This window comes from Bufo bufo, chromosome 2 (assembly GCF_905171765.1).
Source record: "Bufo bufo chromosome 2, aBufBuf1.1, whole genome shotgun sequence".
NCBI lineage: Eukaryota > Metazoa > Chordata > Amphibia > Anura > Bufonidae > Bufo > Bufo bufo.
The window spans coordinates 347,859,528-347,877,972 of NC_053390.1; the positions used below are offsets into that span (position 1 = coordinate 347,859,528).

At 45.3% G+C, this 18,445-nt stretch overlaps 1 protein-coding gene across 2 annotated transcripts in view; it reads right to left on the minus strand.

Annotated features, from left to right (window-relative positions):
• GDA (guanine deaminase) overlaps window positions 1-18,445 on the minus strand; it is a 185,009-nt gene that overhangs the window by 15,658 nt on the left and 150,906 nt on the right. The window contains exons 7-9 of one of the 2 annotated variants that reach the window (XM_040417077.1): window positions 12,395-12,502; window positions 2,340-2,447; window positions 1,360-1,457 (exon numbers count right to left, since the gene is read on the minus strand). In XM_040417077.1, coding sequence (XP_040273011.1) covers window positions 1,360-1,457; window positions 2,340-2,447; window positions 12,395-12,502 — 314 coding nt within the window. The remainder of the gene's footprint in view (window positions 1-1,359; window positions 1,458-2,339; window positions 2,448-12,394; window positions 12,503-18,445) is intronic. The other variant, XM_040417079.1, reaches the window with a different exon arrangement.

Sequence of the window (18,445 nt, forward strand, 5' to 3'; positions counted from 1 at the left end):
TCCATTCACTATAATTCCTGTTAACCATGTTTTTCTGACTTTTTTCCCCTATAAAGAAGATGTTAAAACCCCAGAAAAAATACCAAAAGCTTTAACAATAAAATAAACCCACCAAAACACCACCTAATTAACAAAAATGCTAGTAGCAAAAAAGAAAAACACTTTTGTTTCCTGCGAACACAACAGATGTAGCCTGGGTTTTTACAGCAAAAAAAAACAAAACACCAAAAAACAGCTGCAAAAACGGAAAAAATGCACTATACTATATCACCATTAAAAATCTGTGTGAACCCACCCTTAGGGCTAATGCACAGGACCATAGCCTGTTTTGCAGTCCGGAAAACATGTATACCGGCCGTGTGCGTTCCGCATTTTGCAGAACGTAGCGTCCTGCCCATAATAGAACTGTCCTATCCTTGTCCATAATGCAAACAAAAATAGAACATTTATATTTTTGCAGGGCCACAGAAAAGAAATACGGATGCAGACAGCACACGGTGTGCAGATCAGATGCGGACAGCTCATGGTGTGCGGATCGGATGTGGAAGAAAAATACGTTGATGTGCATGCGCCCTTATAGTATGGCAAGCTACAGGAAAATTGCAGCGAACTTTCTTCTTTTGCAGATTGCCTGCTGTAGTTCACGATCACTAATAATTTATTCATATTCGCATTCCCCATGTAATAACAATTCATTCATAACTCCTAGTAGTAATAATAAAGGAATGGCACATCACAGTCATAAGAATAGATGCTCTGTTATTGTTGTTTAAGGGGGAATGCAAGTAGTTGATATGACACACATGTCAGGGTAAGGGCTCATGCACACAACCCTACTGGCTCAGTGCCCATTCTGCAGACCGCTATTTGCACGGTCACCGGTGGCGTGCACTCCGTATTGTGATGCGGTCCCATTGACTTGAATAGGTCTGCGATCCGCAAGATATGGCAAAAGATAGAACATGTTCTATCTTTTTGCTGTGCAGAGGCATGGACCTAAAAGCCCATGGAAGTACTTTGTAGTGCTTCCGAAGGCTTACAATCCGTGCACCCACTCTGCAAAAGATAGGCGAAGTCCTATCTTTGGTCAAATCTTGCAGATAGCGGCACAATATGGAGTGCATGCGACCGGTGACCGTGAAAATAGCGGTCTGTAGAACGGGCACTGAGCCAGTACACTTGTGTGCATGAGCCCTTACCCTGACATGTATCTTATAGCAACTACTGTTTACGGGCCACAATACTAGCACCAAAGCCATACGGTTGTGTGCATGAGCCCTGAAGTCCTCTTTAAATGTTTAGATTGAATTATATTACTTATACATTGCTTGTAAATTCCATATACTGAAATGAACTTACGAAATATTAGAATTAGGACAATGGGATATTGCCGTACCCCTTTCTCTAAACACATGTAGCTCCTCATTGGTCAGGTAGCAGCAGTGAGCCATAACTGTCTAAAATAACAAACCAAAAGGAAAAGAAAATGTATCCATAATATACATATCAGGTAGCAATTACTACACTATATTGATTAACAAACTAATACTCTTTTTCAGTAGCACAACACAATGGAAGAACACAATGGCCCACTTTTGACTCCACTTTCACAAACTGATGTGCGTGGTGCAAATGGCCATAAATTCCAGTGCAAATAGCTAATAAATATGTTGTACTTTAGATATACTATTTTTGGTAAAATGCTCCAAAAGGGGTAAAATGCAGTGATAAATGTGAGATAGTGTTTTGACACCCTTACTGAAGCAGTGATAAAAGTACCAAATTATTATTTAGACCAGTTAGGACCACACCGGGAGCCAGTGGTAAAATCGCATGCCCAAAAAGGGGGAGTGGTGTGGGACGGCCCCCAGGCCAGTCTCATTTATCATTTTCGATGCCTGCTTTATGCGTGGAAAATAGTCTAAATTTAAGCCAGCAAGGAAGCTGTCATAGATTTAGACCAGCCTTGGATGCACCGAAGTAATGTAGAGGCCAGCGCCTCTTCATAACTTCGGCGGATCCACCGCCAGCGCACGTCTTAATAAATGCCCCCTAAGAGTTGCTGTACTTTTCCATTACAGTAAAGATATTTTTGGCATCAGTTGCTATTACTCTTCTTCCTTACAAGAGTCTATTTGATTTATGCTATCAATGAGTAATGCTTCACACTGAAATAAAATTGAGAATAAATAATTAAACTGTAGCTTTACTTGCTAATAATCTTCAGTTAACTGAACTACACCCATCAAATATTGCATTGCTATTTGGGTAAAAATGACGTTAAGCGTTGTGGGGCAGTTAACCCAGAAAACAGGAAAGGAGACAATATTTCGACTTACCTTATTTGTCAGAAGTTTATTTCTATTATACACTTCAGTATAATTTTTGTAATCAGGAAACAGTTTCAGGACCTCTTTAATTTCTGCAGGACTCTCACTGATGTGACTCTAAGAGACAATTTAGAAACTTAACAATTGGTGAAAGTGTAGCATCTTTATAAAATTAGATAACTATTAGGCCTAGTTCACACGAACGTATGGCTTTCATAGTTTTTTGCGGTCCGTTTTTCACGGATCCGTTGTTCCGTTTTTGAGTTCCGTTGTGTTTCCTTTTCCTTTCCGTTTTTTCCGTTCCATTTTTCCGTATGCCATGTACAGTATACAGTAATTACATAGAAAAAATTGGGCTGGGCATAACATTTTCAATAGATGGTGCAGCAAAAACGGAACGGATACGGAAGACATACTGATGCATTTCCGTATGTGTTCCGTTTTTTTTTGCTGACCCATTGACTTGAATGGAGCCACGGAACGTGATTTGCAGCCAAATATAGGACATGTTCTATCTTTCAACGGAACGGAAAAACGGATATACGGAAACGGAATGCATACAGAACACATTTCGTTTTTAATGCGGAACCATTGAAATGAATGGTTCTGTATACGGACCGTATACGGAACACAAAAAAACGGCCCGTACACTCGCAAAAAAAACAGTTTGTGTCAACTAGGCCTTAGGGTTCGGCTGCATGCCGATCTTGTTCGCACAACAGCTGTTGCGCCCAAGGATCACAATGGGATTGCATTGTAGCGATGCTAGAGTAGAAATGAATGAGGTTGCTGCAACCACAACCCCAGAATCACAAAAAATTGCAGTGCTGAGACACCATCCATTCCTATGCTAGCATCATTACGCCTCATTTACTCGTCAGTAATATCTGTCAATGTTTGTGAGCCAAAACCAGGACATAAGGTATAATGGAAACCTCTGCTCCTGTTCTGTGTATAGAGCTGCACCTGGTTTTGGCTCACAATCACTGATGGAAATCACTGACCAAAACACTGAGGTGTGAAGGAGGCTTTACACTGCTTTCCCTCTGTGATAGCTGTTGCATGAACAAGATCACCGTATAGCCGAATCCTAAAAATAATGTAATTTACGCTGCTTTCACACAAGCCATGCCAAACAGGTGCTATCTGAGTTTAGAATAAACAGTACATGGACCCATTAAAGTCAGTGGGAGTTATTTATCAAGGGACTTGTGACCGGGAAACAGGTATACATTTTGGCAAAAAACTACCCCTGCCAGGGAAATGCCCCTTATTTATGATGAGTTGCATGCATTGCCATAAATTATCTGAATCTTATAGCAACTTAGAGGGGAATCTAAGGCCATAAATCACTGCGAAAGGTGCACCACAATGAATTGCAACTGACAACACTGGCTAATCCCTCACTGAGACTTTAGCCAATGTATTCCTGTCAGGAACACATCGGAGCCCTTTTGCACCACCATCAAGGTATCTCTGCGTGGCATGGGTTCCTACCACTAGACTACCTACCGTGTGTGAACACGGTCTGATATAAGACTGTAATCCCCACCTATAACAGACCATATGACACAGGCTACCAGGTGCAACAGAATGCTACCAACAGTACGCAATGGCACATTCTAAACATATCAAGAAAAATAACTGAAATAAAGTGGCCTAAATGGGAGGAAATGCTCAAAAAACCCAAACACTGTGGCGTGTTTATAATCGGAGGAGCAATTCCTCCGCATGTGATCCGTTAACGGCAATCCCCAGCAAAAATGCATGCAATGGAGGATGTCGACAACGGACCACATGCACCACAATGGCATCCTACACAAGATGGGATAATGTGTGGATGCAAATATAAAAATACATAAATCACTGCGAAAGGTGCACCACAATGATATGCAACTGACAACACTGGCTAATCTAAGGCCACCATAAAAAGCCAGTCTTAGTAAATGACCCCCAGTGGGTGAACTCACATATCTCATATGTTTTTTTTCCACTAACCATCTGACAGATCTGAGAATATCACAACGTGTTCTATTTTGCTCGTTTTTCACATTGGACTTGTCTATTTAACATGTCAACAGAAATAGAAAACATGTCAACAAAAATTTGATCTGCCAGTTAACCCCTTAACTCCTTAAGGACACTGCCTTATTTCACCTTAAGGACCAGGCCATTTTTTGCAAATCTGACCAGTGTCACTTTAAGTGGTGATAACTTTAAAACGCCTTGACTTATCCAGGCCATTCTGAGATAGTTTTTTCGTCACATATTGTACTTCATGACACTGGTAAAATAAAGTAAAAAAATCTATATTTTATTTATAAAAAAAATACCAAATTTACCAAAAATATTAAAAAAATTGCAAGATTCCAAGTTTCAATTTCTCTATTTCTATAATACATAGTAATACCTGCAAAAATAGTTATTACTTTACATTCCCCATATGTCTACTTCATGTTTGAATCATTTTGGGAATGATATTTTATTTTTTGGGGATGTTACAAGGCTTAGAAGTTTAGAAGCAAATCTTGAAATTTTTCAGAAATTTTCAAAAACCCAATTTTTAGGGACCAGTTCAGGTCTGAAGTCACTTTGCGAGACTTCCATAATAGAAACCACCCAAAAATGACCCCATTCTATAAACTACACCCCTCAAGGTATTCAAAACTGATTTTACAAACTTTGTTAACCCTTTAAGTGTTCCACAAGAATTAATGGAAAATAGAGATACAATTTCAAAATCTCACTTTTTTGGCAGATTTTCCATTTTAATAATTTTTTTCCAGTTACAAAGCAAGGGTTAACAGCCAAACCAAACACAATATTTATGGCCCTGATTCTGTAGTTTACAGAAATACCCCATATGTGGTCGTAAACTGCTGTACGGGCACACGGCAGGGCACAGAAGGAAAGGAATGCCATACGGTTTTTGGAAGGCAGGTTTTGCTGGACTGGTTTTTTTGACACTATGTCCCATTTGAAGCCCCCCTGATGCACCCCTAGAGTAGAAACTCCATAAAAGTGACCCCCATCTAAGAAACTACACCCCTCAAGGTATTCAAAACTGATTTTAAAAACGTTGTTAACCCTTTAGGTGTTCCACAAGAGTTATTTGCAAATGGAGATGAAATTTCTGAATTTAAATTTTTGGGCAAATTTTCAATTTTAATCCATTTCTTCCAGTAACAAAGCAAAAGTTAACAGCCAAACCAAACTCAATATTTATGGCCCTGATTCTGTAGTTTACAGAAACACCCCATATGTGGTCATAAACTGCTGTACGGGCACACGGCAGGGCGCAGAAGGAAAGGAATGCCATACGGTTTTTGGAAGGCAGATTTTGCTGGACAGTTTTTTTTTTTACACCATGTCACATTTGAAGCCCCCCTGATGCACCCCTAGAGTAGAAACTCCAAAAAGTGACCCCATTTTGAAAACTATGGGATAAGGTGGCAGTTTTGTTGGTACTATTTTAGGGTACATATGATTTTTGATTGCTCTATATTACACTTTTTGTGAGGCAAGGTAACAAGAAATAGCTGTTTTGGCACCGTTTTTATTTTTTGTTATTTACAACATTCATCTGACAGGTTAGATCATGTGATATTTTTTTAGAGCAGGTTGTCACGGACGCGACAATACCAAATATGCAATCTCCTCTCTCGCTCTGCTCGTTGTATTAGAGCAGAGCAGAGCGAGAGAGGAGATTGCAGCATCGGCTAAGAGGCCAGCACAGACACAGGAGTGGGTAACGTACTGCAACAAACAAGTGTGTCTCAAGCACTTTCTGCACTTTGTATGTAACAAAGAGACTAACAATACTAACTGACTACCAAGTGATGCAAGTGTTTGTTAGCGCTGTTGACCACTAAGCAAAGATTGTGGATGCAAGACAACAAGGATTAAACTAAATTAGGACTATTATGGTTTTTAATATTATAACCATTGGCTGTTTTGCAGTCCCCAAATTGTGAATCCGCAAAACACGAATACCTGCCATGTGCATTCCGCATTTTGCGGAACGGATGCGGAGCTAAACCACACTTCAGTTATTTGGTCAGTTATTTCCATCAGTTAGGGCTCGTTCACACGAATGTATTTTGCATTCCGTATACGGGTCGTTTTCTGCGTTCCGCTTACGGTCCGTATACAGAACCATTCATTTCAATGGGTCCGCAAAAGATGCGGACAGCACTCTGTGTGCTGTCCGCATCCGTTGCTCCGTTCTGTAACCCTGCAAGAATTATGAGTCCTGTCCTATTCATTTCCATTTTGCGGACAAGAATAGGCATTTCTATAATAGGCCTCCTGTTCCATTCCGCATATTGCAGAAGGCACACGGGCGCCATCCGTGTTTTGCGGATCAGCAATTTGCGGACCGCAAAAAACAACATGGTCATGTGAATGAGCACTAATTGTGAGCCAAAACCAGTAGTGAAGCCTGCTCAGAGATAAGGTATAATGGAAAGATCTGCTGTTCTGTATATTTGACCCGCACCCGATTTTGGATCACAATAATTGATGGAAATAACTGACCAAATAACTGAAGTGTGAACTTGCCCTTATGCACATTTAGCCATTTCCATCTGAGATTGTTTTTTTTTTTGTTGGAAAAAAAAGTGCTGCATGCAGTAAGTTAGAACTCAGCTCAACTTTTATTCATTTATAGATTTACTGTTCCTTTAAGTCCCCGCTGATTTAAAGGGCTTGTCCGTTTTAGAAAATATTTTTTGTTAGAAGGGTTCCCCTGGCAACAAGTTTTTGAAGGCTAAGGAGTTTTTCATTGTTCATTTCCTTCCTAATTGCAATTTTCTAGAGTCATAATTAACAATTCCCTATCATTTTGCTTCTGCAGAGTGCAGAGAACTTGCAGAGTGCGGAGAACTTCTTCGCCTAGATGCTGTGCTGCTGAATTTAAAAAATCCAACAGAGCACTGCTCCTGTCTCTGATTACTCTCTTTCTTCTCCCCTCCCTTCTCTTATAGCCCCTTTACATTGCCCGATGCTCAGGCAGATTACCGCTAACGAGCGTACTCATTAGCGATAATCTGCTGCTATAAAGGTGCCGCCGCCAATTAGCTGATGAACAGGTGAAACGCTCATTCATTGGGTAATAGGATTATTGGTGCAGACACCTAAATCAAAGTTTGCTTGCAGCTGATCATGACGTCTAAACAGCCACTGCCAGGGGCAGACTGACCATTCGGGCATTCGGGCATGGACCGAGGGCCCGTGGCCACTAGGGGGCCCGCTCACTCCTGCAGCCAGAGGTCGCAATAACTTTTACTCAGTGGCATAATAAGGGGGGGAGGCGCGGGGGGCGGTCCTCCCCAGGTCCCGGCTCTCACGGGGGTGACAGAAGCAATGAGCGCCACCATCAATATTGATGGAAGCGCTCATTTCTGGAGCGCAGGGAGCTGGGTCTTGTCACTCACCGCTCAGCTCCCTGCGCTCCTCCGCTACTTCAGGCCGGTGGAGCTCTAAATGGTAGAGCAGGAAGACTTCTCCCCGCTCCACCATTCAGCCTGCAGATACGGATCGTGCTGCCGGCCTGTATGGGCGGAGCCTGAAGACCGCAAATCTGCATAAGCTCCGCCCACACAGTGCTGCAGGGCAATCTGTGAGCTTTAGGAACCGTACAAGTGGGTAGTTACTGTGTTTTTTTGTTTTATGGGGGTTTTTAACACAGAGGGGGCACAATGGTCATTGCTAATGTGAAGGGGGCACAAAGGTAATTTCTACTGTGGAGGGGGCACAATGGACACTGCTAATGTGAAGGGGGCACAATGGGCATTTCTACTCTGGAGGGGGCACAATGGGTATTTCTTCTCTGGAGGGGGCACAATGGGCATTTCTTCTCTGGAAGGGGGCACAATGGCATTGCTAATGTGAAGGGGGCACAATGGGCATTTCTACTATGGAGGGGGCACAATGGGCATTTCTACTCTGGAGGGGGCACGGAGGGCATTGCTAATATGAAGGGGACGCAATGGGTATTTCTACTATGGAGGGGGCACAGTGCACAGAGGGAATTACTACTATGAAGGGTGCACAGAGGGCATTACTACTATGAAGGGGGCACAGGGGCATTATTACTGTGAAGGGGGCACAATAGGCATTACTAGCACAGAGGGCATTACTACTATGAAGGGGGCACAATGGGGATTTCTACTATGGAGGGGACACAGAGGGCATTATTACTGTGAAAGGGGCACAATGGGCATTACTGTGAAGAGGGCACAATGGGCATTATTACTATTAAGGGGGCACAATGGGCATTATTACTATTACTGTGAGAGGGGCACAATGAGGACTTAACTACTATGAAGGGGGACAAATGAAGGGATAAGTACTTTAAGGTAGAACAATGTGGGCATAATGACTGTTAGGGGGCACAATGTGGGCATAACTACTGTTAGGTGGCACACATCTGTACAAAACTACTGTGAAGGTTGTACAATGAGGGCAATACTACTGTGAGGGGGTACGATTTTTTTTTAAGTATTGGGGGGGGACAGAAAAAAGGACCCGCCCCGGGTGCCAAACAACCTAGGCATGCCACTGCTTTTACAAAATAATAATACATTTTACTCCCTGGAAAAAGTCCCCCACATTCATCAGCGCAGTGAGCGCTGTGAACGGCACAGGCAGCGCAGCGATGCTGCCTGTGCCTGAAATAACCAATAACAAAGCTCAGAGCTTTGTTATTGGTTGGGTATTGGCGATACAGGTCGGGTCAGGCAGGGGAAGCCGGCGAAAGCTGGAAGGAGGAGGGGCCGACTCCCGGAAGTGGCTGTATTAAGGAGAACGGGGCACGCTGCCCAAGGACATTGGGGAGCCGCGGACTCATGTGACTGGACTGGTCTGAGAGAAAAGCTGACCCTGGGCCTGTGACCCCCCCGGCCGTGTTGTTGTAGCAGTGAAAAGCCCGGCCTGTCAGTCTTCAAGTAAGTGTTTCCCCCCTCCCCCAATCATGGTTCCATCCAGTCTCTGCTCCCCCCTCCTTCTGTCACCCCACTAGTAACCCTGCTCCCCCTCCTCCTGTCACCCCACTAGTGACCCTCCTCCCCCTCCTCCTGTCACCTCACTAGTGACCCTGCTCCCCCCCTCCTCCTGCACCCCAGTGACCCTGCTCCCCCCTTCCTTCTGCCCCCCCCAAGTGACCCTGCTCCCCCTCCTCCTGTCATCTGACTAGTGACCGTGCTCCCCCCACTAGTGACCCTGCTTCCCCTCCTTCTGTCACCCCACTAGTGACTCTGCTCTTCCTCCTCTTGTCACCCCACTAGTGACCCCGCTTCCCCCTCCTCCTGTATCCCCACTAGTAACCCTGCTCCCCCCCACTAGTGACCCTGTGTGTTCCTGTATGGAGGGGAGCCTGGCTGGAGTGTGGTGAAGCCTAGCTGTGTGTCTCTCCCTGTGTGTGTGTGTGTGTGTGTGTCTGTCCCTGTGTGTGTGTCTGTCCCTGTGTGTGTGTCTGTCCCTGTGTGTGTGTGTCTGTCCCTGTGTGTGTGTGTGTGTGTGTGTGTGTCTGTCCCTGTGTGTGTGTGTGTCTGTCCCTGTGTGTGTGTGTCTGTCCCTGTGTGTGTGTGTGTGTCTGTGCCTGTGTGTGTGTGTGTGTCTGTCCCTGTGTGTGTGTGTGTCTGTCCCTGTGTGTGTGTGTGTGTCTGTGCCTGTGTGTCTCTCCCTGTGTGTCACCATCACCATGCCCACAGTGTTCCTATTTCTTGACGCAGCTGCATCAGGACGTTCTGTGCGGGGCAAGAAGAAGATGGAAGAGGAGGCAGCGCCGCCAGCATGGAGTCTGTGGGAGAGACACAGGGAGGCATACTAAGGATGTAGGTAACACTACCACATTATCAGGACTAGTGTTATCTGGCTTTTTACATAGGACTGCAGGTAACACTACCACATTATCAGGACTAGTGTTATCTGTGTTTTTACATTGGACTGCAGATAACACTACCACATTATCAGCACTAGTGTTATCTGTGGTTTTACATAGGACTGCAGGTAACACTACCACATTATCAGGACTAGTGTTATCTGTGTTTTTACATTGGACTGCAGATAACACTACCACATTATCAGCACTAGTGTTATCTGTGGTTTTACATAGGACTGCAGGTAACACTACTACATTTTTGTACTCAGAGAGTACACTGTATAGGGGGGCCACTGAGACTTTATCGCCCAAGGGCCCACATGAGCCTGGAGCAGGCGCGGTGCGATATGTGGGTGGAGCTGTGTGTGGGTGTGGCTTGCCCGGGGGGCCCCATGAGTTGTCAGTCTGCCACTGGCCACTGCTGCCGGCAAACAATGATTGTGTATGGGGACAAACGATGGCATTAGCAATCACTCCGCATACTGATGAGCAAGCGATTGTCAAGAAGGAAAACTTCCTTCCTGACAATCTTCTGCTCCATCAGGCTATGTAAAATGTCATAGATAGCAGCAGGAAGTTGTATACAGCTGATGTATTCGGAAGAAGATATCCAAGGAGGACAGCTAAAACTTAGAGCGGCACAGCACAAAACAAAATAAAAAAATTACAATGAAAAAATGAATGAAAAAGGGGGGCGCACACCTCCACAGAGGCAGAATCCAAATCCTCACCAGACGACAGATAAGCAAGGAGAAGACAGCACTCCAAAAAAATAGAAGCTTTATTCACCCAATGTCAGCTATTTACATACACTTGACTAGTGCCGTCCGTGGGCGGTCCACGGCCCGGGTTGGCTCGGGCCTGGCTGGGGAGAAGGAGTCAGGAGCAGAGAGCAGGGCACGGGGCCGGGCAGCAGATGAGATAGGCCGCGGTGGAGGGGGCCGGGCCCACGGGGTTTACTACCTGGAGTCTAGGTGGGAGTGGTCCCGACTCCTGCCGCAGCGCCAGTCAGATTCCCGCCTGTGCCTCAGCCTGCCTGCGCTGTGGGACCGGTCCGAGTCAGACCCTTCTCCAGTCTGCTCGGTACCGGCCGGTGCTCCTGCCTCCTCCTCAACTGGTCTCCACTCCGGCGTGCGGCGTCCACTGTCTACAGTCCTGCCTCTGTGCCTGTCCAGTGCCTGCTGTAACAGGAAGAAACCCCAGAACTAGAGTGTGCCCCCCAAAAGAAGGAAGGGGCGCCCTCCTCATCACTGCTGGTATCTCTTTTTAACTTCAGATCATCAGACTCTCACTTACTAATTACAGCACACACCTCTGTAGTGTCCACCATCAGACAGGGGAGGGAAGAAACCCCAGAACTAGAGTGTGCCCCCCAACTGGGGTTTCTTCCCTCCCCTGTCTGATGGTGGACACTACAGGGGTGTGTGCTGTAATTAGTAAGTGAGAGTCTGATGATCTGAAGTTAAAGAGATACCAGTAGTGATAGGGAGGGCACCCCTTCCTTCTTTTGGGGGGCACACTCTAGTTCTGGGGTTTCTTCCCCCCCCCCTTATATGACAGACTAAGGGTACTTTTACACTTGCGGACACTGTTCAGCCTGTCGGATCCGTCCTGCTGCTATTTCGCTGGACCGCTGCTCCGTCCCCATTGACTATAATGGGGATGGGGCGGAACTCCTCTGACTTTTCTATGCTCATGGCGGTGGGAGATCTAGGATGGGTGTTTGGGTGGGAGCTCTGGAAGGGGTGGTGGGAGGCCCGATAGATATGTGGGGGTGGGAGATGGGGGGGGCATGAATTTTTTTTGCTATGGGGCCCATGCATTTCTAGCTACGCCCCTGACCATAAGTGTCCCTCTTTGACCGTCCAAAAAGTTGGGAAGTATTCAAATGTGTCCATGGCCTTTCATTTCCATCACAGAAGAAATATAGTATTACAGGTGACCCATCAAAATCAGTGAACTGCCCATGTAATGCACAGAGTGCCGAGTCCTCAAAAGGAAAGAGACGTTCTTTGTCGCCATACTTTGGTTTCAGATGATTGATGGATTATAATGGATGTATTATGATTCCCTAAGGGTATTTGAAGAGGGTTTTCTAAACTAAACAACACCATTAACTACATTCTGATGAATTTGACTGCAAAAATACATGTATTGTATCCTGTAGTTTACATACTTATACCTGTATATGTAGGTCCTGCTCATCAGCAAACTTGCCAAGCTCCTTCAGTAACTTTTCACTGCAGGATATTGCAAACCGAGGAGTTATAATGGGTTTTATTCTGTTATACTAAAAAAAAAAAAAAAAAAATCACAAAGATTACATTATTAAGATAATTACGGTATATAAAGAAGGTTAATTTGAAATTATGGGGTTGTCAGGATCTGTGTGTCTGGCATGCTTGGTATTGAGGCTTCATGGTTTTCAAATTGGCTTTATTTAGTCCAAAAAAAAAAAAAAACAATGGCAGCAAAGTTGAGCATACATTTTTCAGTATATAGCACATGGAATAAAAACAAAAATACCTGCCCTTCAAGGCTCTAACTAAACACAAGCAGTTTTTTTTTTTCACATACAGTATAGAGCCCAAATTTTCAATTGTGGAAAAACACATCTTCTCACAAAATCCAAAGTTTCTTTATTTCAAAATATTAAAAGCATCAGGAAGTCAAATACAGACGATGACACATTTCCGATAGAGCAACCCGTCCTATTAGTCATATCCACAAAGTCTGAACACAAGCACAACTTGAAAACACTACGGTAGTCCTTATCACAGTTTAGTGCTGCCATCTAGTGGCCTGAACTGGGATATACTAACAATGAGCATGCAAAGCCTAGTATAGGCTGCGACTCATTTTTAGAACAGGGTGCTTTCCCTGATCTCCTCTGGGGGAAAGCGCGCCTGAAGAGGAATCCCGCGCTTCCGGTTTTTAACACTCTCAGATGCCGTGCGTAAGGGGAACTCATTGCTGTGAGGGGAGGGGGCATGTGGCATATTCTGGGGCTATGAGGGTAAAGAACTGTGTGAGGAGCTTTACAAGGTGTAAATCTGTGAGGGAGGGCCGGAATCGACAGAATGTAACTGTGTTGTTAGTACATTATTACAAGATTTTGTACTTTTGATTTTGCCCAGGGCCACATTTTGTCTAAAACCGTCCCTGACTACATATAACTGGAATGGATGGACTAATAACTGAAATGGATGGACTACGGTACCCTGAAAGATTATCAAAATTAGGGTTATTCATTTTAGAAAAAAGACGACTGAAGGGAAATCTAATAACTATGTATAAATATATCAGGGGTCAGTACAGAGATCTCTCCCATCATCTATTTATCCCCAGGACTGTGACTATGACGAGGGGACATCCTCTGCGTTTGGAGGAAAGAAGGTTTGTACACAAACATAGAAGACGATTCTTTACGGTAAGAGCAGTGAGACTATGGAACTCTCTGCCTGAGGAGGTGGTGATGGTGAGTACAATAAAGGAATTCAAGAGGGGCCTGGATGTATTTCTGGAGCGTAATAATATTACAGGCTATAGCTACTAGAGAGGGGTCGTTGATCCAGGGAGTTATTCTGATTGCCTGATTGGAGTCGGGAAGGAATTTTTTTCCCCTTAAGTGGGGAAAATTGGCTTCTACCTCACAGTTTTTTTTTTTGCCTTCCTCTGGATCAACTTGCAGGATAACAGGCCGAACTGGATGGACAGATGTCTTTATTCGGCCTTATAAACTATGTTACTATGTTACCCTGTCATAATATCTGCTATACTGTGTAGAAAAAAACACCCCCTCAAATGCATTCTGATCTTTGCGATTCTGGGTTGACGACGACCCATTTAGGGAAGTTGTCCATGACTGCAGGAGACATGGTTTATTTTCTGCAGTGGGGATTAATAAAAACTTCCCTATGGCCGTTTTCAAGAGGATGGCTCTTTTCAACTTCCTTTGATCCCCCTCCTTATTTTAGAATAATGGCCCCATCCAGTGTATAATAGGCCCATCCCCTTTTGGAGTTATAGGAATGTCGCCTTACTTCACTCCTCTTTCTCTGAATGTCTGACCAGGATCTTCCCTCTCTCCCACCCCCTTTTTTTTATCAACGGGGTATTTGAAGACTTTAATACAATTTTAACTTTGTTTGTAGTGTTACACTACTGTTTTCACCTGAAGTCACAGCTGGAGGGCATTGTGTGGAGATGAGGTGGTGGAGAGGAAGCGGACTTGCTGACAAACCACTTCAGATCCCGTGATATGATACTACGGTTTATCAATAACCTCATGATTGAGTTTAAATAAAGCTGTGACCGACCCCTGTCCCATAAAAAATTGGTTATGGTTGTACTATCAGTTTTTTTATAGGGAAGTTACTGGAAAGGGATGGTTATGTTCTCTACAGTCCTAGTAGCACAGAGATAATCATGTCGCGTCCTGAACTATGTTTTGGGCTCTACTAATCAGAGAGTCAGAGTATCTCCTGTTCTTCAACCTCGGACAATTGACTCAAAGCCTGTTTCATGGGCAGTTGTGGGCAACTCCTTCATTATTCATTCTCAATTAAGCACATAAAAGGCCTGGAGTTGATTTGAGGTGTGGTGCTTGCATTTTGAAGATTTTGCTGAGAAGTAAATATGCGGTCAAAGGCAGGGGCGGCGCCACTAGTAAGGCGACTTAGGCAGTCGCCTAGGGTGCCATTTAGCAGGGCGCGCCCGTTGCGGTGAGCCGCTCTAAAGAATCTCCGGCCGCCGGCTCAGTGCTGTGCAGCCTGCCTGCGCCTGCTGTCATGCTGTGTCTGCTCTGTGCTGTTGTTAATGTAGCGTAGCCGAGCTCTGTTTGGTCCGCGGTACAGGAGATTTTGTTTCCTGTACCCGGCCGGACTGACAGGAAGTGCTCACTTAGTGTGCACTTCCTTTCAGTCCGGCCGGGTACAAGAAACAAATGCTCCTGTACAGCGGACCGAACAGAGCTCGGCCACGCTACACTAGAGGTGACAAGGGAGGGGAGGGGGGGGTAGAATGAGAGTGACAAGGGAGGGGAGGGGGGGTAGAATGAGAGTGACAAGGGAGGGGAGGGGGGGTAGAATGAGAGTGACAAGGGGGGGCGTAGAATGAGAGTGACAAGGGAGGAGGGGGGGTAGAATGAGAGTGACAAGGGAGGAGGGGGGGTAGAATGAGAGTGACAAGGGAGGAGGGGGGGTAGAATGAGAGTGACAAGGGAGGGGGGGGGTAGAATGAGAGTGACAAGGGAGGGAGGGGTGGGAGAGAGCGACAAAGGAGGGAGGGGGGAGAGAGTGACAAAGGAGGGAGGGGGGAGAGAGTGACAAAGGAGGGAGGGGGGGAGAGTGACAAAGGAGGGGGGGGGGGAGAGAGTGACAAGGGAGGGAGGGGGGAGAAGAGAGTGACAAGGGAGGGGAGGGAGAAGAGAGTGACAAGGGAGGGGGGGGGAGAGAGTGACAAGGGAGGGAGGGGGGGGGAGAGTGACAAGGGAGGGAGGGAGGGGGGGGGGGAGAGTGACAAGGGAGGGGGGGAGAAGAGAGTGACAAGGGAGGGAGGGAGAAGAGAGTGACAAGGGAGGGAGGGGGGAGAAGAGAGTGACAAGGGAGGGGGGGAAGAGAGTGACAAGGGAGGGGGGGGGGAAGAGAGTGACAAGGGAGGGAGAGGGGGGAGAGAGTGACAAGGGAGTCCCCAGAGCCAGACTGCAGCCAGAGACCAGATCATCTTATTGTCCTGGTGGTAAGTAGACAATGCAATATGTTTATTATGTAATTGTTTAGTTATTAATACTACATTGGAAACTAATTTACCTCACATTTAGGGTCCATTCACACATCCGTGTGTGTTTTGCGGATCCACAAAACATGGACAGCGGCAATGTGCGTTCCGCATTTTGAGGACTGCACATTGCCGGCACTAAGAGAATAGGACATGTTCTATTTTTTTCAATGTATGGGTCCGCAATTCCGTTCTGCAAAAAGAGACAGCTACAAGAAGCTGGACTAACCGTAAGGGAAACATAGCAGTTCTTTTAATTTAAAAGCTGAGAAAGGGGTGGAACATATGTGATGTCATGATATGGGCAGATCATCTGATAAGGGGGGGCGGCAGTTTTTATCTTGCCTAGGGAGGCAAAAATCCTTGCACCGGCCCTGGTCAAAGGAGCTCTCCATGCAGGTGAAACAAGCCATCCTTCATCTGCGAAAACAGAAAAAACCATCCGAAAAATTGCTACACTATTAGGAGTAAAAAAATCTACAGTTTGATACATCCTGAGAAAGAAAGAAAGCACTGGTGACCTCAACAATGCAAAAAGACCTTTACGCCCACAGAAGACAACAGTGGTGGATGATCGCAGAATAATTACCATGGTAAAGAGAAACCCCTTCACAATAGCCAACCAAGTGAAAAACACTCTCCAGGATATAGGCAAATTAATATCCAAATCTGCCATAAAGATAAGACTGCATGGAAGTAAATACAGAGGGTTTACTGCACGGTGCAAGCCACTCATAAGCCTCAAGAATAAGAAGGCTAGATTGGACTTTGCTAAAAAGAAAAAACATCTTAAAAAACCAGCACACTTCTGGAAGAACATTCTTTGTACATATGTAACCAAGATCAACCTCTACCAGAATGATGGAAAGAAAAAAGTATGGTGAAGGCCTGGTACAGCTCATGATCCAAAGCATACCACATCATCTGTAGAACATGGCGGAGGCAGTGTGATGGTTTGGGCATGCATGGCTGCCAGTGGCACTGGGTCCCTAGTGTTTATTGATGATGTGACACAGGACAGAAGCAGCCAGATGAATTCTGGGTTTTTCAGAGACATACTGTGTGCTCAAATCCAGCCAAATGCAGCCAAACTGATTGGTTGGCGTTTCATAATACAGATGGACAATGACCCAAAACATAAAGCCAAAGCAACCCAGGAGTTTATTAAAGCAAAGTGTCACAGTCATTACCTCTGGCTGTGACCTTCTGTCTATGCTCTCGCTGCAGCTCCGTTCCTGTGTGTCATTTGTGGTTCTTTATGGGTTTACTCCCCTGTGTGTCTATTAGGAGTTAATCCTCTCTGTCTGCTCCATGGGTGTGGCCTCTCTGCTGCACCCATGGAACCTGTATATAAGGCTGAGGTTTCCTCAGTTCTGTGTCAGCTCTCCTGGTGTGTGTTGTCTTGTCCTGCTTCTGTTTGTACTCACTCTCCCATGCTGCTGACCCATGGGATCCCTGTCTGTCTGTCTGTGCTCTGTGGGTTTCCTAATTGTTCATTCCCGTCCTCTTTGATGTCCTCTTTTCTGTCTTTCTGTTAACTGTTCAGCCAGTTATGTTTTAGTTACTTTGTGTTTATTCATATGTCTGTGTTCTGCAAGCCCTTGCTGCACCTTTCTTTGCAGCAGAGTGGCATGCGCAAGGCCACGCAGTATACCACTTGTGGAGCAAGTCCTTCTCTGCTCATTGTCACTCCTGTTTCCTTGCTATGTACTCCTGCTTGTGTTATTAGTTGCCCTGTTTGTATTTGCCTGTCTGTTATGTTTGCCTATGTGCCGTCGGTACCTTCTGGTACCTGTTGTCCATTCGTTCCTGCTGTCACTATCTAGTTCACGCTCCAGAGTGGACCCTGGCAACTTCCTGCGGCAAAGCCTAACCCTACTTTCTGGGGCCCTAGTGAATACCAGGAGTTGCTTAGTCACGCCCCTCTGGAGTATTACTAGACAGTGGCGCAGTGGGGGTTTTCTCCCACTGTGCTGATGGTACATAGAGCTCATGTTTTGTCTGTGCTGCCTTCCCTGGTTTTTGTTTATGCAATAAACTCTTATGTGTCTGTACCTGATTTCCGTTTGTTTATTGCTTGACGACGCGGTGGTCTCTCCTGGGACCTCCAACTCGTGACACAAAGCAGTGGAATATTCTTGAATGGCCAAGTCCGTCACCTGATCTGAACCCAATAGAGCATTTCACTTGTTAAAGACTAAACCTCAGACAGAAAAGCCCACAAACAAACAGCAACTGAAAACCGCTGCAGTAAAGGCCTGGCAGAGCATTAAAAAGGAGGAAACACAGCGTCTGGTGATGTCCATGAGTTTAAGACTTCAGGCAGCCATTGCCAACAAAGGGTTTTCAACCAAGTATTAGAAAATAACATTTTATTTACAATTATTTAATTTATCCAATTACTTTTCAGCCCCTGAATTGAAGGGATTGAGTTTAAAACAAATGCGTTAGTTCC